The 22,806-nt window shown below is 33.7% G+C and overlaps 3 protein-coding genes and 1 long non-coding RNA gene across 10 annotated transcripts in view; 1 reads left to right on the forward strand and 3 right to left on the reverse strand.

The window, feature by feature from the left end:
- Positions 1–9,233, reverse strand: part of LOC134230410 (dual specificity tyrosine-phosphorylation-regulated kinase 4-like) — a 53,448-nt gene extending 44,215 nt beyond the window's left edge. For 3 of the 7 annotated variants that reach the window (XM_062712225.1, XM_062712228.1, XM_062712227.1), the window contains exon 1: positions 1,051–1,285. In XM_062712225.1, coding sequence (XP_062568209.1) covers positions 1,051–1,076 — 26 coding nt within the window. In that variant the 5' untranslated portion in view covers positions 1,077–1,285. Of the gene's footprint in view, positions 1–1,050; positions 1,288–9,185 lie in introns of those variants that run through there. The other 4 variants (XM_062712223.1, XM_062712222.1, XM_062712220.1 and 1 more) reach the window with 3 other exon arrangements.
- A 1,804-nt stretch (positions 9,234–11,037) lies between these two features.
- On the reverse strand, positions 11,038–16,038 carry LOC134230411 (DNA endonuclease RBBP8-like). The gene is made up of 8 exons (XM_062712231.1): positions 15,926–16,038; positions 15,605–15,665; positions 14,981–15,239; positions 13,291–14,788; positions 13,029–13,098; positions 12,457–12,559; positions 12,000–12,147; positions 11,038–11,448 (listed from the first exon to the last, which is right to left on the reverse strand). The coding sequence occupies exons 1-8, from the start codon at positions 16,014–16,016 to the stop codon at positions 11,372–11,374; spliced, it is 2,307 nt and encodes a 768-aa protein (XP_062568215.1). The 5' UTR covers positions 16,017–16,038; the 3' UTR covers positions 11,038–11,371.
- A 708-nt stretch (positions 16,039–16,746) lies between these two features.
- On the reverse strand, positions 16,747–17,282 carry LOC134230396 (uncharacterized). The gene is made up of 3 exons (XR_009984347.1): positions 17,145–17,282; positions 16,934–16,997; positions 16,747–16,815 (listed from the first exon to the last, which is right to left on the reverse strand). It is a non-coding gene; the product is annotated as an uncharacterized LOC134230396 (long non-coding RNA).
- Positions 17,283–18,283: 1,001 nt separating this feature from the next.
- Positions 18,284–21,810, forward strand: LOC134230397 (uncharacterized). Its single transcript, XM_062712195.1, has 5 exons — positions 18,284–18,405; positions 19,961–20,080; positions 20,359–20,497; positions 20,956–21,085; positions 21,415–21,810. Exons 2-5 carry the CDS (start codon positions 19,969–19,971, stop codon positions 21,553–21,555), a joined length of 522 nt encoding a protein of 173 aa, XP_062568179.1. The 5' UTR covers positions 18,284–18,405; positions 19,961–19,968; the 3' UTR covers positions 21,556–21,810.
- The last annotated feature ends 996 nt before the right edge of the window (positions 21,811–22,806 follow it).

Raw genomic sequence — 22,806 nt, forward strand, 5'->3', positions numbered from 1 at the left:
CACATAGAAAAATCTTGTTAATTTTAAACTGTAACATTTATGAACACTTAAACCTTAATTAAGAATTACATGTATGATATCATATTAGTTAACATTTGAAATAAATAATAAACCTCTTCTAAACAATAGCTATATGAAATTTTCAGTAGGTAAAGTTGACAAGGAATATGTTTATTATCATTTTCTTATCAAACAATTGTCCAGCTCCTCACATCTGTTATAACATGTTCAAGTCATGGTCAGTTATTTGAAGCATTGAAAGTTAAAAATCAGGTTTTTAAAAAGCTATTATCTGCAGGGACAATTTAAAATCTTGATCGCTTGCATTTAAGTTTCATTTAAATTACTTTGTAGCTGAATTCTTGAGTACTGCAACAGTGTAATTTGTTTTTTATTTTTAATTTATGTTCGTTTCATGCTGGCATATAGTGTTTTTATCAAATACCTGTATTTGATTCATCTTCAACATTAAAACGGGTAAAAAGAAAAATTCAACATAAAACAAGATAAAACTGTGTCAACTATTGAGCACCTTCACTAAATCTGACCAGAACTTCAGTGGTAATCAGGTTGACTTTAATTTTCAATGATAAATTGATAACAATCATTGCTGATTCTCCTGGCAGAATTCAACAAAAGGTTAAAGATTATCTAATTTTGGAACTACTAAGCCCCCCACATAATGATATTATGTTGACATTATCATCAATTTAAATAAACCGACTGGGCTGGAGTCATATAAATCAACAGTTCCTCACCCCCTTATGATCAATATTTATCATCCCCCAATGATAGAACTGCCAACAAGCTCTCTAAACTTTTGACAGAAATCAAATATTTCTAAAGACGAGTCACCTAATAAAGATAAAAATTCTAAAACTCAACAAATTTATGGTTTTATTGGTTTTTCAAGTTCAATCTGAAACATACAATCTCCATTCAATTTTTTCCCAATGCAACGAAGGTTACATAAAGACAAGCAGTATTCTAATTTCCATTACATACCCTCCAAAATAAAATGAACTGCAATAAAAACAATCTCTTTCTTACCGTTTCTTTTTCCCTGGTTTAGACATAAGTATTTCTCCGTCGATAGACTTCTCTCAGAGCAAAAGGTATAACCAGCTTCTGCTTAGGACACATCTATTCCTAGGACCGTTGCAACACAATATCAATGATCTGGAAAAAAAAAGTTTGGGAATCTGATCAAGGTAATTCCTTATTAAACAATCAGGGAATATCAAGTTTCTTCAACCAAAGATCACAATCTTGGACAGAACAGGGCTGCTTTGTGTGTAAACCTTTGTTTACCTAATAGTGCACTGCGTGTTTCGATGTCTCTATCATTAATAACCTTGGATTGTCCAACTATAAAAACCGCTTTTTATATAATAACAAAAATATATGATACTGAGAGGGTACACATTATTAAAATCTCCAAATATCAATCATTTAAACTTTAAATCTCAAATGAGGTTACCTGTTCAATGAGCTACCTTAACATGTTAACGTATATCCAATTAAAATTTTTCAAACCACTAAAAATCTTATGAAGTTATTATTTCTACAACTTGATTAAGACCCATGGGTTTATTAACTTGTATGACAGATTTAATGCACAAAGCACATCCAAGGGAAAATTTCCAAACCACAGTCAAGTACAGTGTATTCCTATGTACATAAAGTAATGCTTGATTTAAGTATTTTTAAATATTTCTACTTTACCTAGGGATAATTTTCTGAATAACATAGTCTTGTATATTAAAAAAGAAAAAAAAGAAAAGTGAACAAGAAGATCAAGTTTCAATAAATATTTCCTTTGGTGTTCACATTATTTCACAAAGGAGATTTTTCTTTCATTTTAATGTAAGAAGAGTAGCACTTGATTCTGTGCCATCTACACTCTTTAACTAAAGCTTTCTTCAGTTTTTCCGAGAAAAATGACATAGCAAGCTAAAGTAAACAACAAATTAGCAAACAATCTTCACAATTACCTTATTGATCGTAATATACCAAGTACTGTGTTAATCTAATTACAGAATCGGATGTGAATGGCCAACTCTGCGATTTACATGGTAATTTTTCCAAATCCTTTTGACCAAATACATAAATTTTATTACGAATAAACAAGATATCGTTAGTTTTATCACATACTCCAAATTACCTCTAAAGAATATAAGGAATTGTTTCTCTCAATATAGACTGTAGCTCTTGGTGTTATAATCAAGTAGCAGAAAATCAGTAATAGTCAACTCTTAAGATAGCCAAATGAATATAATATTCAATTTTATCCTGAGTTACTGACAAAAATTGAAGTATCTACAATGGCATGGTCACTTTCATTGTATCTGTATGATGTGTATTTACTTAGTGGATTATGTACTCAAGGCTGAAGCTAATAAATTAACCCTGGGTTTGTCCTGCTTTGGGAAAGAAATAAGAAAAAAATTCTTGTAAAGAGCATATCAATTAAACCATATATTAATTTCCAACAAGTATACAGCATGAAAATTACACCAAAAGCTCCAAAGTACCACAGAAGATGGCAATTTTAATTTCCAACATACAATGTATACTGTAAAATTGATAATAAAGCACCTTCATAAAAACATGAGAGTCAAGTAATATGATCATGCAAGTTTGAAAATTACTCAGAACTTACCTTTTTTAAAAAAGAATTATCCATGCAAAGATATCAATATATACACTAATGTCTTCTATCAAATATTGAATGCTAAATTCTTGGATGAAAAACTCTCTTGATTTATACAATTGCTAGTACCACAGCAGCAGAGTAATATTTGGCATCAAATTAAACACAAAGTACATGAAAGTTGCCGATTTAAAAAAATTCGGTGAACACACGATTCACCAGGTGACAGTCAATTATCTTGATTATCATATCTCAGTCGTTAACTCCAAAATGGCTTTTAAATATTTCACAGGGTGCATCCATACAATTCTTTGATTTTTCACTTATCAACTTTAAGATAAACATGTCCAGAACAAATTAAAAGTTGATCCCAAGTTAAAGTCCTCCTTTGCAATTTGGCTACTTTATAACAGACTGTTATACATACAGCAATCAATGTCCCAATAGATTGTGGGAGTTCATGGTTAGGTCCTATATTCAGCTGAACAAAACATAGGTGACAAACAAATTCAATAGTTTGTCTGGTATGGTGACAAACGGTGGAGAACATCATAACAGTTCTCCCATCAATTCACTGTGGGATTTCTGTCTGCCATTCTAACAAATCTATTGATACAAAATCTTCAATGCTTAATGCTGCAATTTTTCATGGTATAAATTAAATATCTTAACTCTTATAAACACATTTATTGAAACTTACTAATCCAACAAGGATAATACATGTTCTGTGAATTAAATGTAGCCAGGCATATGATGCAATTAAACATCCTTCTTTAAAAAATGTTCCATAACCCCAATATTGAGAACATTTCTTTCATTGAAAACCAATTTGATATTAAGAAGATATAGACTATTTGAGTTTTGAGTGCTACAAGACGACATTAACAACTTCCTTCATTAGCTAACTTTCTTCTTCATACTGAATTGTAGTGCTTTTATTAAACATCTAAATTATAAATACGCAATGCCATTGGCAGCATCTTAAATGAGGCCGTAATAAGTATGCATCTCTAGTTGATACAACAAATGCAAGTTTGGTCAAGGTATAAAATAGCTCCTTGGAAATGAACCTGTTTCAAAAACTTTAATATGAAATCCCTCGTTACAAAAACATGCATGTGTAAATATGTAGATCAGTTGCAACATCTGCAGCAAAACTGGTGCTGTTGTGTCCAACATAAGCATCATTCATTTAAGTTTGGCCTATGAAGGACTTACAATATTAAATTTTATGAAGAGACATGCTACAAAACCTTTAACCTAGCTGCTCAATCATCTAGAAACTAGACAATCATTAATAGTCAGGATGGTGACCATCTCTATGGGCCCAAAAGGGACTTGTCTCCTGGATTGTTAAATGTAAAGTAAATTAATAGAATTTTGAATCTAATTTAAATATGTACATGTAAGACTCCAAAGTGCAATGTCACGCCAAAGGTTGATGGTATCACCAAAGACCAATGGTCTGCGCCAAACCCATATGGCTCATTGTTTTTACGGACGCTAAAGTCCGATGGTCACGCCAAAATGTGATAGCTTGATTCCATTGAGATACGATGCGACTGATTTGGGTTATTCCAGCACTCACTCAAGATATTTAATAGATTAGGGTTACTCTTGCACCTATCCAAGAGATGAGAATAAGTCTTTGCAATTTAGTAATTTAAAACCATTGGGCCTTGGCATTGCGCAGCATTACATTTCTGCACAATAGTACTATGACGTCATTAACGTTTATTGTTTTCTGCATCATCAGACGTGTGCGTGTCAAACCATCGGGGTTTGGTGCAGACCATTGGACTTTGGCGTGACCATCAGACTTCATTGTTGCAAACCACAGGTTTTGAGTTCACAAGCTTCCTCTAAGAATTTTCTCTAATAAATTTATCTGAGCAAGACTCAACTGTTAAATTTCTTTCCTTGCAACTTACCTATAAATTTTAGGCAATATTATTAAAATAATACCTTTATATGCTAATTTTCACGCAGCACTGAAAAAGCAGTGTGAAATGCTAAAAATAGATTGTTTGTATAAAGTGTCAATTCTACAAAAACTGCACTAAAAAGAACCAAATGTCAAAACACATTCAAAATCAAAATGTATTTATTAAACTATTAGATTTGTATCTTTTAAATGAACGCAAACTTATTATAGGCCCTATTTTATTTGCATAAAAAAATATAATGGAGCACAATGTAAGTCTAACCCCATTTTTCTTGCTGTATTTTCTGCAATTCTGTCATGCATTATAAGTAATATCTGATAAAATTCTTTAGGTGAAATTATTGTAATTCATATTTTCTTAAAAGGAATCAATTATCTTTTTATTTTGATAATGAAACAAGAGGCCCAAGGGCCTTGAATCGCTCTTCTGATAAATTATACAATCTATCCTAAGACCTAAGATGCAACAACTGACAAAGTTTGATGATTCTTAGCCAGGATGCATCAAATTGATCCCAAGAGCCGTATCACGTCTCGTTGACAGGCAAGGTAACTCGACGTGATAACAAAGTTTGATAATTCTAAACCAATAAGTACCTGAAATACTGTAAACGTATTACATTTGGCTGTGAATTCTTTTTAGCGCTTTTGGCGGAAAGACACATCCGCTAATTCAAGTACAACACTAAATGTCTTGCGCATGTATTCATTAATAACAACATTTAGAAATGCGCTGAATCAAATCTACGCTAACTTGTTCAAAAATCAATTTTTGCCAAATATCGTACACGCTAAATATAATACATTTACAGTATCTAAATATAGCCATAAAATGTCAAAAGTAGGTCACCGTGACCTACTTTTTGGTCGACATTCTCCGAAAACCCAAGATGCATCTACTGACAAAGTTTGATGATTCTAAGCCAATCAGTACCTGAGATACTGTATACAGGGAAATTTTCGCCCCTGTTTTATTTTCGCCCCTTTCGCCCTACTCTCATTTGGACGAATTTAAAACGGGGCGAATTCAAAGAATACAGTATAATTTCTTAAACAAAAGTATGAAAGGGGGAATGTAAAAAGGGGCAAAATTGTTTGCAAGTATGAAAGGGCGAAAATAAGACGGGGCGAAAATAACCCTGTATACAGTATTCAAAAGTAGGTCACCGTGACCTTCTTTTTGGTCATTATGCTCCGAAGACCTAAGATGCATCAAATGACAAAATTTGATGATTCTAAACCAAATAGTACCTGAGATACATAAAACTAGCCATAAAATGTCAAAAGTAGGTCACTGTGACCTACTTTTTGGTCGACATTCTCCGAAACCCAAGATGCATCTACTGACAAAGTTTGATGATTCTAAGCCAACAAGTACCTGAGATACTTAAACATAGACATAAAATGTCAAAAGTAGGTCACCATGACCTACTATTTGGTCGTTAATCTCTGAAAACCCAAGATGCATCTACTGACAAATTTTGATGATTCTAAGCCAATTAGTACCCGAGATACATAAATCTAGCCATAAAATTTCGAAAGTAGGTCACAGTGACCTACTTCTTGGTCGACATTTTCTGAAAACCAAAGATGCATCAACTGACAAAATTTGATGATCATAAGTCTAATAGTATTCAAAATATGCCTTTTAAACAATTTGAAAACAAATGCCTGCAAAGTTCAAAAAGTAGGTCACAGTGACCTTCTTTTTGATAAATATGTTTTAAGGTCCCAAGATGCATCAACTTACAAGATTTGGTGCTTCTAAACCTCTCGGTGTCTGAAATAATGGGATTAAATGTTTTAGAAAAGATTAGCCATAAAATTCAAAAAGTAGGTCACGATGACCTATTTTTAAGTTGATGTTGTTTGTGGACCCAAGATGCACCAACTGACAAAGTTTTATGATCATAGGCCTTAAAGTGTCCAAAACATGCCTCCAAATCATTTTGAAAACAAAAGCCCGTAAAATTTAAAAAGTAGGTCACCTTGACCTAATTTTGCATTAACATGATATCAAGTCCTGAGATGCATCAACTTACAAGATTTGACGATCCTAGTCTTTATAGTAAGCAAAATATCAACGTTTTTAATAAGTGTAAATTTTGGTCAACTTTGAAGTGACCTTGAGACCACGCCCTTTGCCCCAGGGTCATGCCTTGAACAATTTATAATCTTCAACATATCCCAACCCTTGTATGTAAGTTTGGTGAAAATCTGCCTGGTGGTTCTGGAGAAGAAGATTTTTTAGCAACCAGTACTTTTGGTTTTATTTTCGTGATTATCTCCCCTTGTTTTAGGGTCCCACCCCTAGTTTTAGTATAAATAGTAGCCCTTGGGCCAAGGATACCCTGTGACAAATTTTACAATAATTGGCCAAGGGTTTCTTGAGTTATGGCCAATATTCTAAAAAGTTAACACACACCGCACGACGCACACCGCACAATTGGCCATAGCATTAGCTCTTTGAGCCTTTGGCTCAGAAGAGCTAAAAATAGACCTTTACGATAAAATAAAAGAGAATGATGTAAGCCTAGTTTTCATTAATTTTCATACTATTGTGTCATATATATTGACCTTTCTGCACTAAGACATTTAGGTAAGAAAGCATTGACGAACATATATATTTACATTACACAAGTATTTTGCATATAAACATGATAAAGTGTGTGGAAATTTATGGCATTCAAAATACCACAACACAGACACAGAGACAAGAATATGTTTTATTTTGACTTCACAAACGTTGAACGCCATGGAAGTGCAATGTCATAAGCAAAAACATAGGTAATCAGTCTAAATCAGAGATTACAGAGCTCACCTCAACGAATGTTGCATCATTTGTGAACGTTTGGTTTATATAAGCCTTATAGTTTCTTGGTAATAGACCTGCACCCATTATTTTTACGAGGTCCATTTTCTGGAAAATATATGCTGAATTCAGCATCTGAAGCAAATCCACTAGTGTGCATCCTAAGATGTATCATCCATGCAAGTTTGCTCAACATAGAGCTCAAAGTTACTTGGAAATGAAACCTGTATTAAAAACTAACCTTTTCACTAATCAGATTCAGCATCCAAAGCCAGCCTAGTAGAATGCACCCTTAGACGTACCATCCATGCAAGTTTGGTCATTATAGGGCTCAAAGTTACTTGGAAATTAATCCTGCACAAAAACTTTAACCTGTTCACTCAACTGGAAAATGTAGGTCAGATTCAGCATCCAAAGCCAGCCTAGTAGAATTCACCCTTAGATGTACCATCCATGCAAGTTTGGTCATTATAGGGCTCAGTTACTTGGAAATGAATCCTGCACCAAAACTTTTAACCTGTTCACTCAACTTGAAAATGTAGATCAGATTCAGCATCCGAAGCAAGTCTGGTAGTATGCATCCTAAGATGTATCATCCATGCAAGTTTGGTCATTATAGAGCTCATAGTACCTTGGAAATGAAACCTGCACCAAAAACTTTAACCTGTTCACTCATCCAGAAAATGTAGGTCAGATTCAGCATCCGAAGCAAGTCTGGTAGTATGCATCCTAAGATTTATCATCCATGCAAGTTTGGTCATTATAGGGCTCATAGTATCTTTAAAATGAAACCTGCACCAAAAACTTTAACCTGTTCACTCAAGCGGAAAATGTAGGTCAGATTCAGCATAGTCTGGTAGTATGCATCCTAAGATGTACTATCCATGCAAATTTGGTCATTATAGGGCTCATAGTATCTTTAAAATGAAACCTGCACCAAAAATGTTAACCTGCTCCAAAAACATTAACCTGGTCATTCCTTTGCTGAAATTGCAGCATCTGAAACTTTGACTCACTAGAAACATCTTTCATGCATGTCTAATCAATATAGGACGTAGAAGTACTTAAAAAGAAAACTGCTCCAAAAAACTTACCCTTAACCCAGGACGCCGATGCCGACTCCGACGCCGAGGGTATTACATAAGCTCCCCCAACTTCATTGAGGAGCTAATGAAAAATGAAATTTCACGCTCACTTTGAAGAGAAGCTGTTGCATTAGCTCTTCCATTAACTGGAACTTTGTGCCCAAGCAATGAATCATTATTTTTTGAAAGCTACAATTGAATAACATGCATAAGCGCGTTATTCTATTTGTTTGCACACACCGTTGCAGTTATAAGACTAACGTTATATATCTTTCAAAAAGTAATGATTCATTGCTATAAAAATAAAATTATTTTGAAAACAAGTTCAGTATCAATTAATAACAATTTACACCGATTAAATCCGGTCTTAGCTGGCTTTCTTCCTGATTCAAATCATTCTGCCCCCCCCCCTTTTATCGTCAACACCCAAAACCTATTTGAATTTAGGAATGGCTTCATAATTGAATCTGCTAATCTTCTATTAAATCAAATATAAGCACTTACAAGTACACTTTTCAAGAAAAATGAACTTTAAACGCGAGGAAATTCTGGTTGTGGAGTCTCGGCGCGATGCATCCCTGGTACCAATGTATTCCATTTACAGACTACAACACCGACTAGACAGACAGTTCTATACACCAAATGCACAAGAAGTTTCTGCATTGAATTACTTTCTTTGAATCTCTTTACCTGTGATGTCTGCTGCATCATAAATCACGATTGTTGTCATGCATCTGCAGCAGACGGTCCAGCATCCATTTTGCAGAACAATACATTTCACGAAACGAATTTTCTGGTTGTCCGTACCCGACGTATAGAGATGAAAAACGAATCATTGCACATTAATTTAGATTAACATGACATATATAAAAGACCTTTTTCAAAATGTTGAAAGACACACAAATTTCAATTTTTTATATCAGCTGATAAATGTGTGAATTCTTTATTAAGTTACATGGTGGTATACCAACATTTGCACAGAATCAACACATGAAATTAAAATGGAAAAAAAAAAATCTGTGATATTGGCAAGATTATTGTTTTTTAATGGCAAAATCTTTTGGATAAATTTAATAGAATATTAGCATTCTTAATTAAATATTCTGTTTAAAATTGATTTGGGGATATCTCAATTCCAAAATGAAATTTGGACCAAATGTAAGCAATAATTGTTAAAAAAAAAAAACCCCACATTTTTAATCTGTACAACTTTTGACCAGGTCATGTGTTATATGCATCATAACAATTTTTATCTTTCTGTTCCTTCTGAAATGTTCCTTATTTTTAGTTTAGTTAATATGTGGGAGGCGAAATCCTCACCCCAGTAAAAACAGGTGCTGGATCCACCTGTCTGACATAGGAGTATAGAATTGGTTACATTTGCTTCTTTATAGTGTGTGATGTCATCACAAAATGGAAAAGAAAAACAAATTCAAATAATTTAGCAGTTTATTTTATCTAATATTTTAGACACATGTACGCAACATTTTCCCATAATCTAGCGATTTATTTATTTTATTTGATATTTTAGACACACAAATGCAATCTTTGCATACATTTCTTTGCTAATACTGTAACAATGTTATGTATTTTATACATAAAAAAACATGTTTTGTCTGTGAAATTTCAACTTTCTGTGACATAAATGAACATATATCATTTTACATACAATGTACATCCTATACTGACCTTACATCAAGAGACCAGTACATGTAATCCAAATCAAATTCTCACAATTTATACAGGTACACTGTGAGCAAGACAAAAATTCTCGAATCCACAAACAAATGATAACTCAATTTGGAATATTCTACACATGAGATTAATTTTCTTTTAAATACCTAAATTTACACCAATGCTTTAAATGAAAATAAATACAGAATAATCTAGTTTCAAGGAATCTTTGTCACAAGCAAAAGTTGGAGACATGTCAGAAACAACTTGTTACAGTTTGTAACCTTGACCTTTGACCCTTTCATCTTAGTAGTAATTGAGCTTATGTTTTCCTCACTGAGAGCATTCCCATACTATGCGTGAATTTGTGACCTTGACTTTTTGTAAGTATATAATCATATTTTTTACCTGTACTTTTGACCTCAAACTTTTAAAAACATAAGGAGATATGGGACAATTTCATCACAAAATGTTAAAGACTTTTAGAGATATCATTTGAATCAAAATTGTTACAGAGAAAATGATGGATGACCCAGCCAGCAAAAATGGGGAACAAAAATCAACACGACTCAGAACATTATTTATAAGCTTCAAAGTTCCAAAACAAAACAAAAATACATTATGTAACAAATACATTTCTGGAAATTATAATTTCATCAATAATTCTAATCAAGGACCATATTTCAAATAAATATGCACTTCCCTATTTATTTTGAACACTGGTTAAACCAAGTCCCTCAGTTTCACTGAAAGGGGACTATCGTATGTAAAATAATAAGGGGACCATGTTTAATAATAATAATATATACAATCATGTATAAATATATATTTATATTATAAATGTAATATAATAAAAAAAAAACATTTGAGTGCGGTATGTATGTTTGTGGTACCGATTATAATCTACAATTCAATAAATATATATTTAACAGTTGATTATTGATTTTTAAAGCAAACATTTATATATGATATGTTTAACATAACATAGTCAAATGGATGTGAAAATATTAAGATCTCCCTGAGAGTTATATTTTAATTAATTAAATCCTGAGGGATTGTTATAAACAAAACTAAATAATATAAATATGTGATATATACATTTCATACTGTTAAATACTAGCTAATTCAACCCTGAGTTTTGCTCCAATCAGCTGCTTTTATCCCTGTTTTAACTCTTCCCCTCATTTCTGTATTAACTTCCTCTAGAACATTTTGTTCAGTTGTCTTTTTCTCCTGAATCGTGGCTTTTCTTTATCCGGGTCTTTTGTTTGAACATAACCTTGTAAAATGAAAAAAATTATCATAAGAAAAAACACTTTTACTAATTGAAAGTCTTAGTAATACAAAAGATATAGATCAAATATCACTTGTATAATATAAATTATTTTTTTTTTAAAATAATAAAGGTTGCAAAGCTCAATCAAAGTTATAAATGATTGAGATAAACTCTGAAACTGAAAATCAAGTACTGTCAAATCTGTTATAGCAACCACCTGTATTTTGCGACTTCCTGTAATATGCCTTTTCTTTGTGATAATTGCGGTGTTTTGTTTTTCTGTTTAATTTAATAAAAATACATAAAATCTTTTCATGTATATGATTCCTAATTGAAATTTATCATGTTTGTCATTATGGCATATTTCCGATGCAAGAACTTTGGTATCTTTAGAGTACATTTACATGTACATTTGTACACATCTTTGTAAATGGAACTGTTGGATAACGGCATCAGCCTCACGAGACATTCCACAGGAATCTTTCACTTCCCTGTCCACCATCCCCATTACATAGCTGATATACTGATACACGAGTTTATTTTACAGTTATTACCTTTCTCCTCACATTCCAGTGTGTCCTCCATGCCGATGTCCCAGAAGTGTTCTGGTGTACCGGGGGCGGCATGTTTAGCTCGGTGTCTGGAACAGGTCTGCATTCTCTTCTGTATCTCCTCCTCAGAAAGACCCAGTCCCTCATAGTACTACAAAATACATTAAAATAATATGGAGTTAAGAACCAGCCCTTCATGTTTTTACAAGAACAATATGGAGTACATATGGTATAAAAATTTTTTGAAGGAAAATCCTTATTTTTCTCTAAAAAATTAATGTGAAAATAAAAGAGCTACAGACACCCACCCTTCATACATCTTCAACAATAAACAGCCAACCCAAACTCATACAGTAATAGAGTTTTAATCTATTATCAATTACATAAGAAAATTTTGTAAATACAATGTATTAATATTAGAATACGACTTGCTTTGCAGTAACAGACTGGAGTAACTGACCTCTCTGCACTCGTCACATTTGTGAGCTGGTAGTTTTCTTCTCTCGTCCTGCTTTCTGACAACATCCACATGGGCAAAGTTTGGCTGCTCCTTACTGGGCACTCTGTTAAAAGTAAAGCTATCTACAATCAGCTTATTGTTAGAGACAGGGTTTATGAAAAAATAATGCTGCATCAGAATCTCTTGGGTATTGAAGATGTAGAGTAAAACATGCTTATAATGAAGTGCCAGGGAAAGACAATTTTGCTTCGTTATAAGTGTAATTCATTATATCTGTTAAGTTTATAATAAATTTTGAAGAAATTTTGAGAATACAGATCACTTCATTGTAAGTGACAATTTGTTATAAGCATGTTCGCTATAACTGTGTTTTACTGTCTAGGGCCCTAATACACTTGACTAAATGTGTAGGCCCCTAAAAGTTTCAAAAGTTAATACTTGTAACCAGACAACACTTGACTAAATGTGTAGGCCCCTAAAAGTTTCAAAAGTTAATACTTGTAACCAGACAAAAAGTTTTTAAGTATGTTATTCCTCAAAGATTCATACATTAATCAATATGTAATTTTTACCTATCAAAACTGTCTTCATGATCTGGAATAAAGCCATCCTCTTCTAAATTTTGAAAATTGCTCCCTTGTTCTGAAACAGAAGTACAGTACTTTGGATTTCTGATTCATTGATGAGTTAAACATGCATTGAAAGTCCATAATTAATGCATTTCCATTAAAACATACTTTACATTTGGTAAAAAAAAAAATGCATGTACTCAAAATGTACAGTGCACTGTATATATTAAAATGACAAATCTTTTTTGTTTTATTTTAAAGTTACCTTCTGAGAAGTTTTCGGGAATCCTGATATATCTTTTCCTGCCACCCCCAAACTTCATACTACAGGGAATGGACTGGGACTCCTCCTCTCCACCTCCTTGTGGATCATCCACATCAATGCAGGTGGAGGTCAGTGGATTGGTGGACTTCCTCAAGTCTTCAATTCTAAAGTCCGTCAGGTTTCCAATATGGCTACTGTCCCCTGCAGGATTCACATCTATGTCTGGTAGGTCATCAGATTTCAAACTCTGGGAGTCATCACATAACAAGGACAGCTGTACCCCAGGATCAACACTGCCATTAAGAGGGGGTAGCAAGGACACCTGACCTTGAGACGCCTCTGAAGGTCCAGTACTGAGTGATCCTGGTGCAACTGTTTCATCAGGATCACAGTCAATGGATGGACTCCTTTTATTTCGCCTTTTGACTTTTAGACCATTCTGTCTTAGTGTATTGTTTTTACATTTCCTTGGAGTTAAAGGTCTTTTAAAGGGCGACAGATTTTCTTTCTCAATTATTTTCACATCAGAAGTTTCAGAACTCTTACTTCCCTGATTATGTGAAACATCTTTCAGTGACAGTTCTATGGCTTTTTGGATATCATCCATTTCAGTCTTTTCTGGCTGTGGCTTTGAAGGCATGTTCATAAAGACCTGACTCAGCGTGCTCTGTCTCAGGGTAGGGGAATCCTTTGCTGCTGGTTTTGTAGCATTCAGCCAATCCTCATCAGCATCCATTTTCTTTTTCCTTTCCTGAGAACTTATCAATTTGCTTTGGTTCAGTTTCCCTTTTCGTCTACCTTGAGACAGATTTTTAAAACTTTTAAATGAACTGTTAGCAGTAGGAGATGTGATACAGTCCTCATCGAAGAGTCTTGTCTGTGCTGGACTTGACTGGTTCTCTGTACTCCGCGCGACCTTCAGCAATAATGGCGACTCTGCATCCTCCTCTACAAAGGCTTCCTTCCTGTTCACATCAGGGGACTCCAAGTTGGAAGATCTGTACATCTGGAATATTGGAGAGGACTGAATATACCCATCCCCTTTCTCTCCTAATGATATAACTTCTTCTGATGGTTTTACCTTCTTGTCTGTGGGTAGTGAAGATTTGTTTGCACTATCATGTTTAGCACTGCTAGACAAGCTGTCTTTTGAGCTCCTTTCCTTGTCCTTTTTCTTTGGTGATCTGACAGTGTCTGAATCCGTGGAGGACGGACTGAACAGTGAGCTCCGGAGACTGTAACGATTTCCCGTCACCTCATGGGCTGTATCAGACTCGCTGTCTGACATTGACGTTCCTTTCCCCACAGCCTCTGTGTCTGGAATCCTCTCTTCCTTGTGACAAAACCCCTCACTCCCCTCAGCATTCTCTGGATCCCCCTCCTGATACCCAGGGAGGATATCAGGATCACAGGTCTCAGGCACCAGGATATGGATCGGCGTGTGTACTGATTTCTCACCGGATTGCTGTTTTAAACGTTTGTTTTCCGGAGAAGGATCCTACAAAAATTTGTCTCAAATAAAATGGGTTCATAAAATTGTTGTATTAATTCTGGATATTGCACATTTTCTTTTCTAAAGCCATATTTCATTACATTACATCATATTTTGATCATTAAGATCATTATTATGCTTAATTGATTTAACCAAGCCTACAGTACTCTACATGCCATTACTGTGATGTAAACTAACCTCTGTGTATCTGTTCCGTTTCCGAGACTTGAGTCGTAGTTTTGGACCTTTGTCATTACCAGGACTGACTTTGGAGGTTGTTTCCCCTTCCTCTGAGCTGGACCCTTGCTGTTTACTATCAGTTATCCCCCCTGCTGATTTCTGTGGGATCAATTCAGGTTTGTGTGGAGTATTGCGGCTTGTTGAGTCGGGACTCTCACTCCTTAGACTATGGTTAAGATGGGACTTCTGCTTCCTGCTAGTTTTGTTGGGGGTGTTGCTACAATAATGAAAATTTGATTCATATGACTGATATTCTAAACACTTTGACAATTTCAACCTATTCATTATAATACATGTATGTAGCTTTTGAACAACTCTATAAAAATAATGGAACATCTTTCCAACCTGTCACTTGTTACATACATTTTTAACAGTATTACAAGAAATGTGTTAGTTGCTATTGAATGGTGTTTTTTAATTCATGTTATTTCTATATCAATTTTGAACTCAACACAATACAGTTATTTAAAAAAAAAGTAACATGAGGTTGCCTGCTTTGCAGGATTTTACTGGACAATCAATAAAGCTTGTGAATTAGAATATAACTATCATCGCAAAAAACCAATCACAAATCTTTCTTACTTTATTGTGTCCCACTGCTTCTCTGAAGTAGCATTTCTTGTATATTCAAACAGCTGATTTTCTGAGAAAAAAAATAGCAAGCAAATTATTATTTAAATATTTCAGGGTGAGCAAGCTAATTTATTTTTGCAGAACAGATTTAAACAGAAATGAATCCATACAATCATCCTTAATTTTCTAGTTAAATGAATGCACAATTTTTTTTGCCCAAAGATTGTTATCAGGGGACAAAGTTTTTATTTACATCATTGAATCTGATCAAGATTAGGGTTCTTTGCCAATGACTAGACAAAAAATGTCATTGTTCTAGATAATAGTTACCGAGATCAGAGATTCGTCGGTCCTTTTCCTTTAGATTGTTACTGTAGGCCTCCGTTAGACTGTTGTTCATTCGCTGGAGGTGATCACACATCTTACAACCCAAGCTAGGATTCTCTCTGAAATTTCAAAGTCTAGTTTTTAAATACATCTTAGATTTTTTTCTGTTTGAACTATGATTCTATACTTCTTTTCTTTCTCATACTTCAATGTGCATTCATCATAGCATTTATAGAAACTTTTCATTCATGTGGAAAGAAAACAGCATCAGCCATTTGGAAAGTTCAGATTGTGATGTCACATGATGCCATAGATACCAAATGTTGCATTTCCAAAAGAAAGTCTAAATAGTGCCTATTTTTCCTTGTAACACGAATAAAACATAGGTAATCAGAGATTAAAGAGCTCACCTCAACGAATGTTGTCTTTAAGTAAGGCAAAGTCACACAATTAACCAACAAAAAGTATACATTTTTTTTTAAAAGTTTTAGACCTACATAAAAAATTGGGATATGACATGAAGTTGGTATGTGATCTATAATGCCCTTCCAGAGTTATAGAATTTGATCACGTGCCTTTGACTTAGGAGGCAAAAAAGGAAGAAAAAGATGGGAGGATTCAAGTTTGTGGAGGTAAGCTAATCATCTTGTGAGTTAGTTTAATTTTTTACCATGCAAGTTTGGCTCTCTTGGAAATGAAACCTGCACCAAAAATCAACCTGTTTGCTCTTTCCTTAGATGTATCATCCATTAAAACCATCTTCCATGCATGTCTAATCAGTATAGGACACAGAAGTAATTAAAAAGAAAACTGCTCCAAAAAACTTAAAACTCTCTACTGTGCTCTGAAGGCTTATGTTTTTGGACTCAAGAGTTTTGCATTCATCTTGCAATCTAGACAAGTGAAAGAAGGGTAAAATATTGTAACCTACACGAGTTCTTTTTTTCTGTTTTTTGTTTTATTTTGTTTTAAATGTTTTTAGCTATTTCTTTTAATTTGCTTGAAATTTACCTTTGTTTTTGGTTTTGCTGAATATCACATTTCTGTTTCCACTGTTCAGCTTGATGTGTGAGATCTGCAATGTTTATAACTTATGAACAAACTTCAATGTGTATTTATTATATTATAATAATGATACCACTTTGAAAATAGTCATGGAAATGATGTGCCATGCACTGATGCAGACATGCACTAAATTGCAGAGAAAAGCAAGTATCACTACCATTGATTTCTTTGGTGTGAAGCATCAAGGCCTCCTTAATAATATCAGCACACTTCCTCTCCATCAGGAATCTGTTTCAGAAGTTCTTTATGGATCTAGTTCCTGCAAAGGCTGCAATCCTGGACTCTCCTCAGTCCTTCATTAGCCATTCATTCCTATACTTTGAACAATATGTCAACATGAATAAAACAGTCCTACTAAACAGATTATGCTAGTACGATAGAGTACTTTAGAGTGCACTAGTAAAATTTTATAATTTAATGCAATTAATGCTTTTTGTATATGTTTTTCTACTTAAGTTTAACATAATGAATATATATTTTAAATAAAATTAGTATGTTTTCCTTATTTTAGGAGTTATTTCAATTTTTGATATCAGGTTACAGTTTATCGTTTGATCCCGATCTAATTTAACTTGAACATGTTGAAATGTTTCAATCATTGTTACTGTGAAAATATTTACATAATGCTGACGACTTAACGCACCTTCTCTCGCCCTACTAAATAACGATAACCACTAAACGCGCCCTCTCTTCGTCACGTTAAAGCCCTATGGGTTACTGTGATGTACCAATATAGAATGCAATTAATTTAATTTTTGATAAAATTTATTTGAATTTTTAAGTCTGAAACAAAATAGTAATCGAAATCGGTGTGTTAATAATCTTTAATGCATTGAATCATGACTGTTATTTTCTTGTCAAAATATCGCTAATAAAACATATTTGAAACAAATATTGCAATATTAGTTTATAATAATGTTTAATCAAGTTGAATATACTTAAATAAAAAATTGAATTGCATTAAATTGCACAATTTTTCTAGCGTACTCTAAAGTAGGTCCTATTCTTTCGTACTTTGTTTAGAAGGCCTTGTACCCCGAATAAAATGTTATTTTTCATTAACAGCTCAATGATCAGTGGCTTTGAATAAGGGCTGAACTCACCACTTTCTCGTTCAGTCATTGTATTGTGCAAGCATTTTTTTTATCGTTTGTTTTGTCTTTCGCGCTTGCTAAAAATTGGACCTAGAATACCGATCCCGATGTAAAGAGAGTTAAAAAATAAAATCGGGTCTTTTTCTTCGCCTTAAATATTATTAAAACTGTATGAATCAGTCATAATTTTAAGATATAAACGATTTATTATTTCAACCATACATATATGTTTTCTCTTAAATTATAATAATTTCGGGTTCGGGGTTCAGAAACGCAAACCAAAGCCACGGGAAGTAAACAAAGTTGAAGCTTTGAATTCTGCTGGTTTGTTAATTTTTTGTTCATTTTTATTCAGGTTAATTACAACGAGGTTGTCAGTGTAAATATTTCATATCATTGTCTTCCTTTTTAAAGTGATTTTGAGTAGCACGCTGAATACTTTTTGCAGAATTGCTTCTTCATTGATCATTTCAACACAGCAGTTGAAGATCATCGATGTACATGGTTGTTACACAGATATTTGTAGATATTATGTTTTGTTGAACCATTTTCATGAAGTAGACTTTGACAACAACAAAAATGCTCATGCGGAATGAATTATGGATCATTTGACATCATGATAACAGAGACGTGTCTGTCAATCATACCAACACATAGGGTTTACCAGAGAATGTGTCTGGTTATCAATATGTCTCTGGATTACCATTTCATGAACTAGGATAGCAGTGTTTGAAACTCACCGTAAAATTAGCAAGACATGCAGGGCTGGCTGCTAGTGAAAGTTGTCAGTCCTACCAAAAATCCTCTAGCCCGAGAAATAATTGTCTTTTACAAATTTGTCTTAATTAAGCGATAATGTGAATGCGGTCAGATCACCATAATTATGATTCCAAATCTACAGACTAACGATAACGATTTCTACCCCTGTACCTATTGCACTTTGCTACCAATAGTTATACTTGACATTAATCTAAGAAAGATTTATCAATTATATGAATTTTATTTTAGGGGAAATTTTAACACGTCCAGTCGGGCGTCGATACGTGTAAATCTGTTCACCCGTAATGAAATTTGTGCGTCTCGGGCGGTCGGGCGCACTGTTATTTCAAACACTGAGGATGGTGCTACCGTTAGGGCAAACACAGTTTTAATCAAAATCCGACTCGTTAAACTGCATGTGATATTTGCTACATGTACGTCTAGACTGACGTAACATGACATTTAATGTGTATGTTGCTTACCAAAATGAAGTCTAAACAGTGCGAATCTTAATCAAGGCAATTTTTTTTCTTGGAATGTCTCATTACCACGAGAACATATTTTGCATAGATCAATATGTAATGCCCAAATTATCTATTCATGTAGACATTGCTTTTATCAAGAGCTCGCAGTGACAAGGGGCTCTTTGTCCTCACTTTTACAGGACATGCAGCATAATTATACACATGTAGATTAAGACGTAAATATTTACAATAAGACTAATGATGTTCTTTTGTATAGTAGAGATTGATAAAAGTGTATAAATTTTAAGTATCTTTTTCAAAGTTCAAAAATACACCATATTATGGCTGGGTTGCTAATGATTGGTGAGCGGGCTGGATACCTTCTAGGCCCAGTAAGTCAAGGGCAGTGTCAGGTGGAGTTTTTGCAGCTAGGCCAATAAAAGATCTGAATTTGAAAACAAAATGACTGTAATATTACACTTATTACATAAATATGACAGGGAAAACTATGCATTTTTGTTTTTAGAGGGTGTGCCCGGCACTTACTTAGAGTAACCATACCTGACTCTGCACATGTTCAACATGTTAGACTGTATAGTACATTTGTTTTGACTCTCGGTGACTATTGTTAATAAGGATAATATGGTTATTTTTAGAACATAAGATGGAGGGAGCACAGAATGATGATGGAGATGAAGGCTTCGCTGAAGATAACACACCAGATGATGAACTGGTCCCCATGGATGTTAATCTGACAGCTGGGGCTGAGGGGGAAGGTTGTACAAGATTATATTATAGTCTTAAATGAATTTTAGGAATTAATAATTAAATAATTCACAAAATGAAAAAAAATGCATGTATAACATTTTTTTGGGGGGGGGGGATTCTATGTTTTATCTTGAAATTTTTCTATTAATTTAATTCCCTGTGTGATTTTTTAATATAAAAATTAACAAAAAGAAAAAACATCTGTAATTTTAATAATTTATATACTGAATTTCCATTGTAAATATTATTGCCATTATAATATTTTGCTCATTAATATAATTACCAGATGAAGTATTAAATGGACCAAAGGCTACAGTATTCTACACGACCGGTGACCAGGGGGAGGAGAAGGAATTCTCTAAGGAGGAGGTGGAGGAGATGATGAAATCAGACGCCTATCAGAGGAAGATTGACACCTGTCATCTGTAGGTTACCACACATACTTTTCATTACATTGCTTCTCTGAATTATGTACTTGTGGATCAAAAGTTTAGATCATGTATTTCAAGAGCTGATGAATTAAATGACCAATTTTATGCTTTCGTGTTACATGTAAACTATCACTCGATCAACTTTCATATCGAAAGATTGACTGACTTAACTTCATGTATATAAGCTCTTGTATTAAATGCGTCTAAACTACATTATGGTAATTATGTTAAAAGTGAACCAAAAATAGGTTCAAATCTTTTATCAGTAAGCATAAAATCAACATATTGTTATCATGGTTGTATGCTCTCTCTCGTGATGACAAAGTTTTCTTTTTTTGATGTTCCATGTGAATTCCTTTGCATCAGCATCCTGTAGAAAGATTCAAAAGAGGCTTTATAGCCTGAATAATTTTGCATTATTCTTTGATAATTTAAATGACATTTGATTTCAGATGTGGTAAATGTTGGTATGATGGTAAATCGAGTCAGAATTGTCGTGAATGTGGAGGTTACCCCCTACAGCGCCCCTGTCCTATATGTGACGGTCGCTGTAAAAAGACCTGGACCAGGAACGTCAAGTCCGTAAGTATTCAGATAAAGTCCATAAGCTCAGATAATGTTATAGACAAGTGTGAGTAAGATCTATCAAAATGTATTAACTTTTATTTATTTTATTTGTTGTGTGACATGGGGCACGTAGAATTTTACAGATAAATGTACTGGCAATTTATCAGACCATTAAAGATAAACATTTCATTATTGAGATAAATAATCATTTGCAAACTAAATTAAACTTGATGATGGAGAAAATACAGTATTCCTTCATGCATTTGAAGTAGAGCTGAATTATGAGTGGATGCTGATTTAACTGATTACATATTATCTTATCTCTTATATCTTTCTTGTTTTAGTCACATTCTTTTCATGAGGCCCATTGGGAAGGTACATGTAGCTTGCCTCCAAATCTTCAGAGAGCCTACTTCATGGAGAAATTCACAGATTCCTCGGAGAAGGTCATAATGGAGGGCATGCAGGATTTATCAACAAGATAATACAAGTTCCTCTTGAAGCAAGTCAAGGACTTTTTTTTGACAGAATGTTGAAGCAATGTTGTTGACATTTGTATGGATCTTAGCATAATAAGTGTATTTATAGCTTTAAAAAGCCTGACTAATGTGATAATTTTATTCATTTTGCAGATAGTTTATAGGTGTTTTGATACATATTTCTTACCATTTGAGTTGCTGGATTAACTATCAGATGGGGTTAAATGTGCATTACTTTTGTGCTATATTTTTCATTCAGTGCTGTGTATGGTAAAGCCGCAGGGTATGATAACATTCTAAATGAACATATTTCTACAACATTGTCAACGTTTTTACCATTGTATAAGAAGTTTTTTAATATAATTTTTGATAGTTTCGTTCCAGATGAATGGTTAATTGGTATTGTTAGACCTGTGAAAATTATCGTCCTATATCTCTGCTAAGCTTAGGCAAACTTTTTACCCGCATATTGGCGAATAGACTAGAAATGTATGTCAATAAATAATAATCAAGCAGGTTTTAGGAAAAATTACTCAACATTAGACCATATTTTAACTTTGATCTGATATCCTTATGAAAAGAAAAAAGAAACTTTTTTGTGCCTTTATTGATTTCAAACAGGCATTTGATACTGTATGGAGAAACGGTTTGTGGAATAAGCTATTCAGAAATGGTATTAACGGTAAATGTTTCAATTATATAAGGAATATGTACATGGGAATTAAGTCTTTAGTGAAACAAAATGGAATGTCCTCGGGATTTTTTGAATGTAATGTCGGGGTAAGACAAGGCGAAAATCTGTCACCTTTTTTATTTTCTTTGTACATAAACGATCTTGAAGAATTTTTGGTAGAAAAGGACATAGTCGGATTACAAACTATTAGTAAAGAAATTGAAGATGAATTATTACTACATTTAAAACTTTTGATTTTATTTTATGCTGATGACACTGTTATTTTGGCAGAATGATGATTTACAAAAGGCATTGAATGAATTCTATACTTATTGTACTCAATGGAAACTTAATGTTTGATAGTCATGGTTTTCTCCAAAGGGGCAATGTTAAAGAGGAAATTTTATTACAATACCCAAAATATTGAAAATGTAAAAGAATTTAAATATCTAGGAATTGTATTATCAAGAACAGGTTCATACTGTAAAGCGAAGAAACATCTTTGTGAGCAAGCACAGAAAGCAATGTACGGGGTGATAAGAAAAATTAGACAATTTAATTTACCGATCGAATGTCAGCTTGAC

Source organism: Saccostrea cucullata, unplaced genomic scaffold (genome assembly GCF_032062105.1).
Source record: "Saccostrea cucullata isolate Sc308-1 unplaced genomic scaffold, CSIRO_AGI_Scuc_v1 ctg756, whole genome shotgun sequence".
Taxonomy (NCBI): domain Eukaryota; kingdom Metazoa; phylum Mollusca; class Bivalvia; order Ostreida; family Ostreidae; genus Saccostrea; species Saccostrea cuccullata.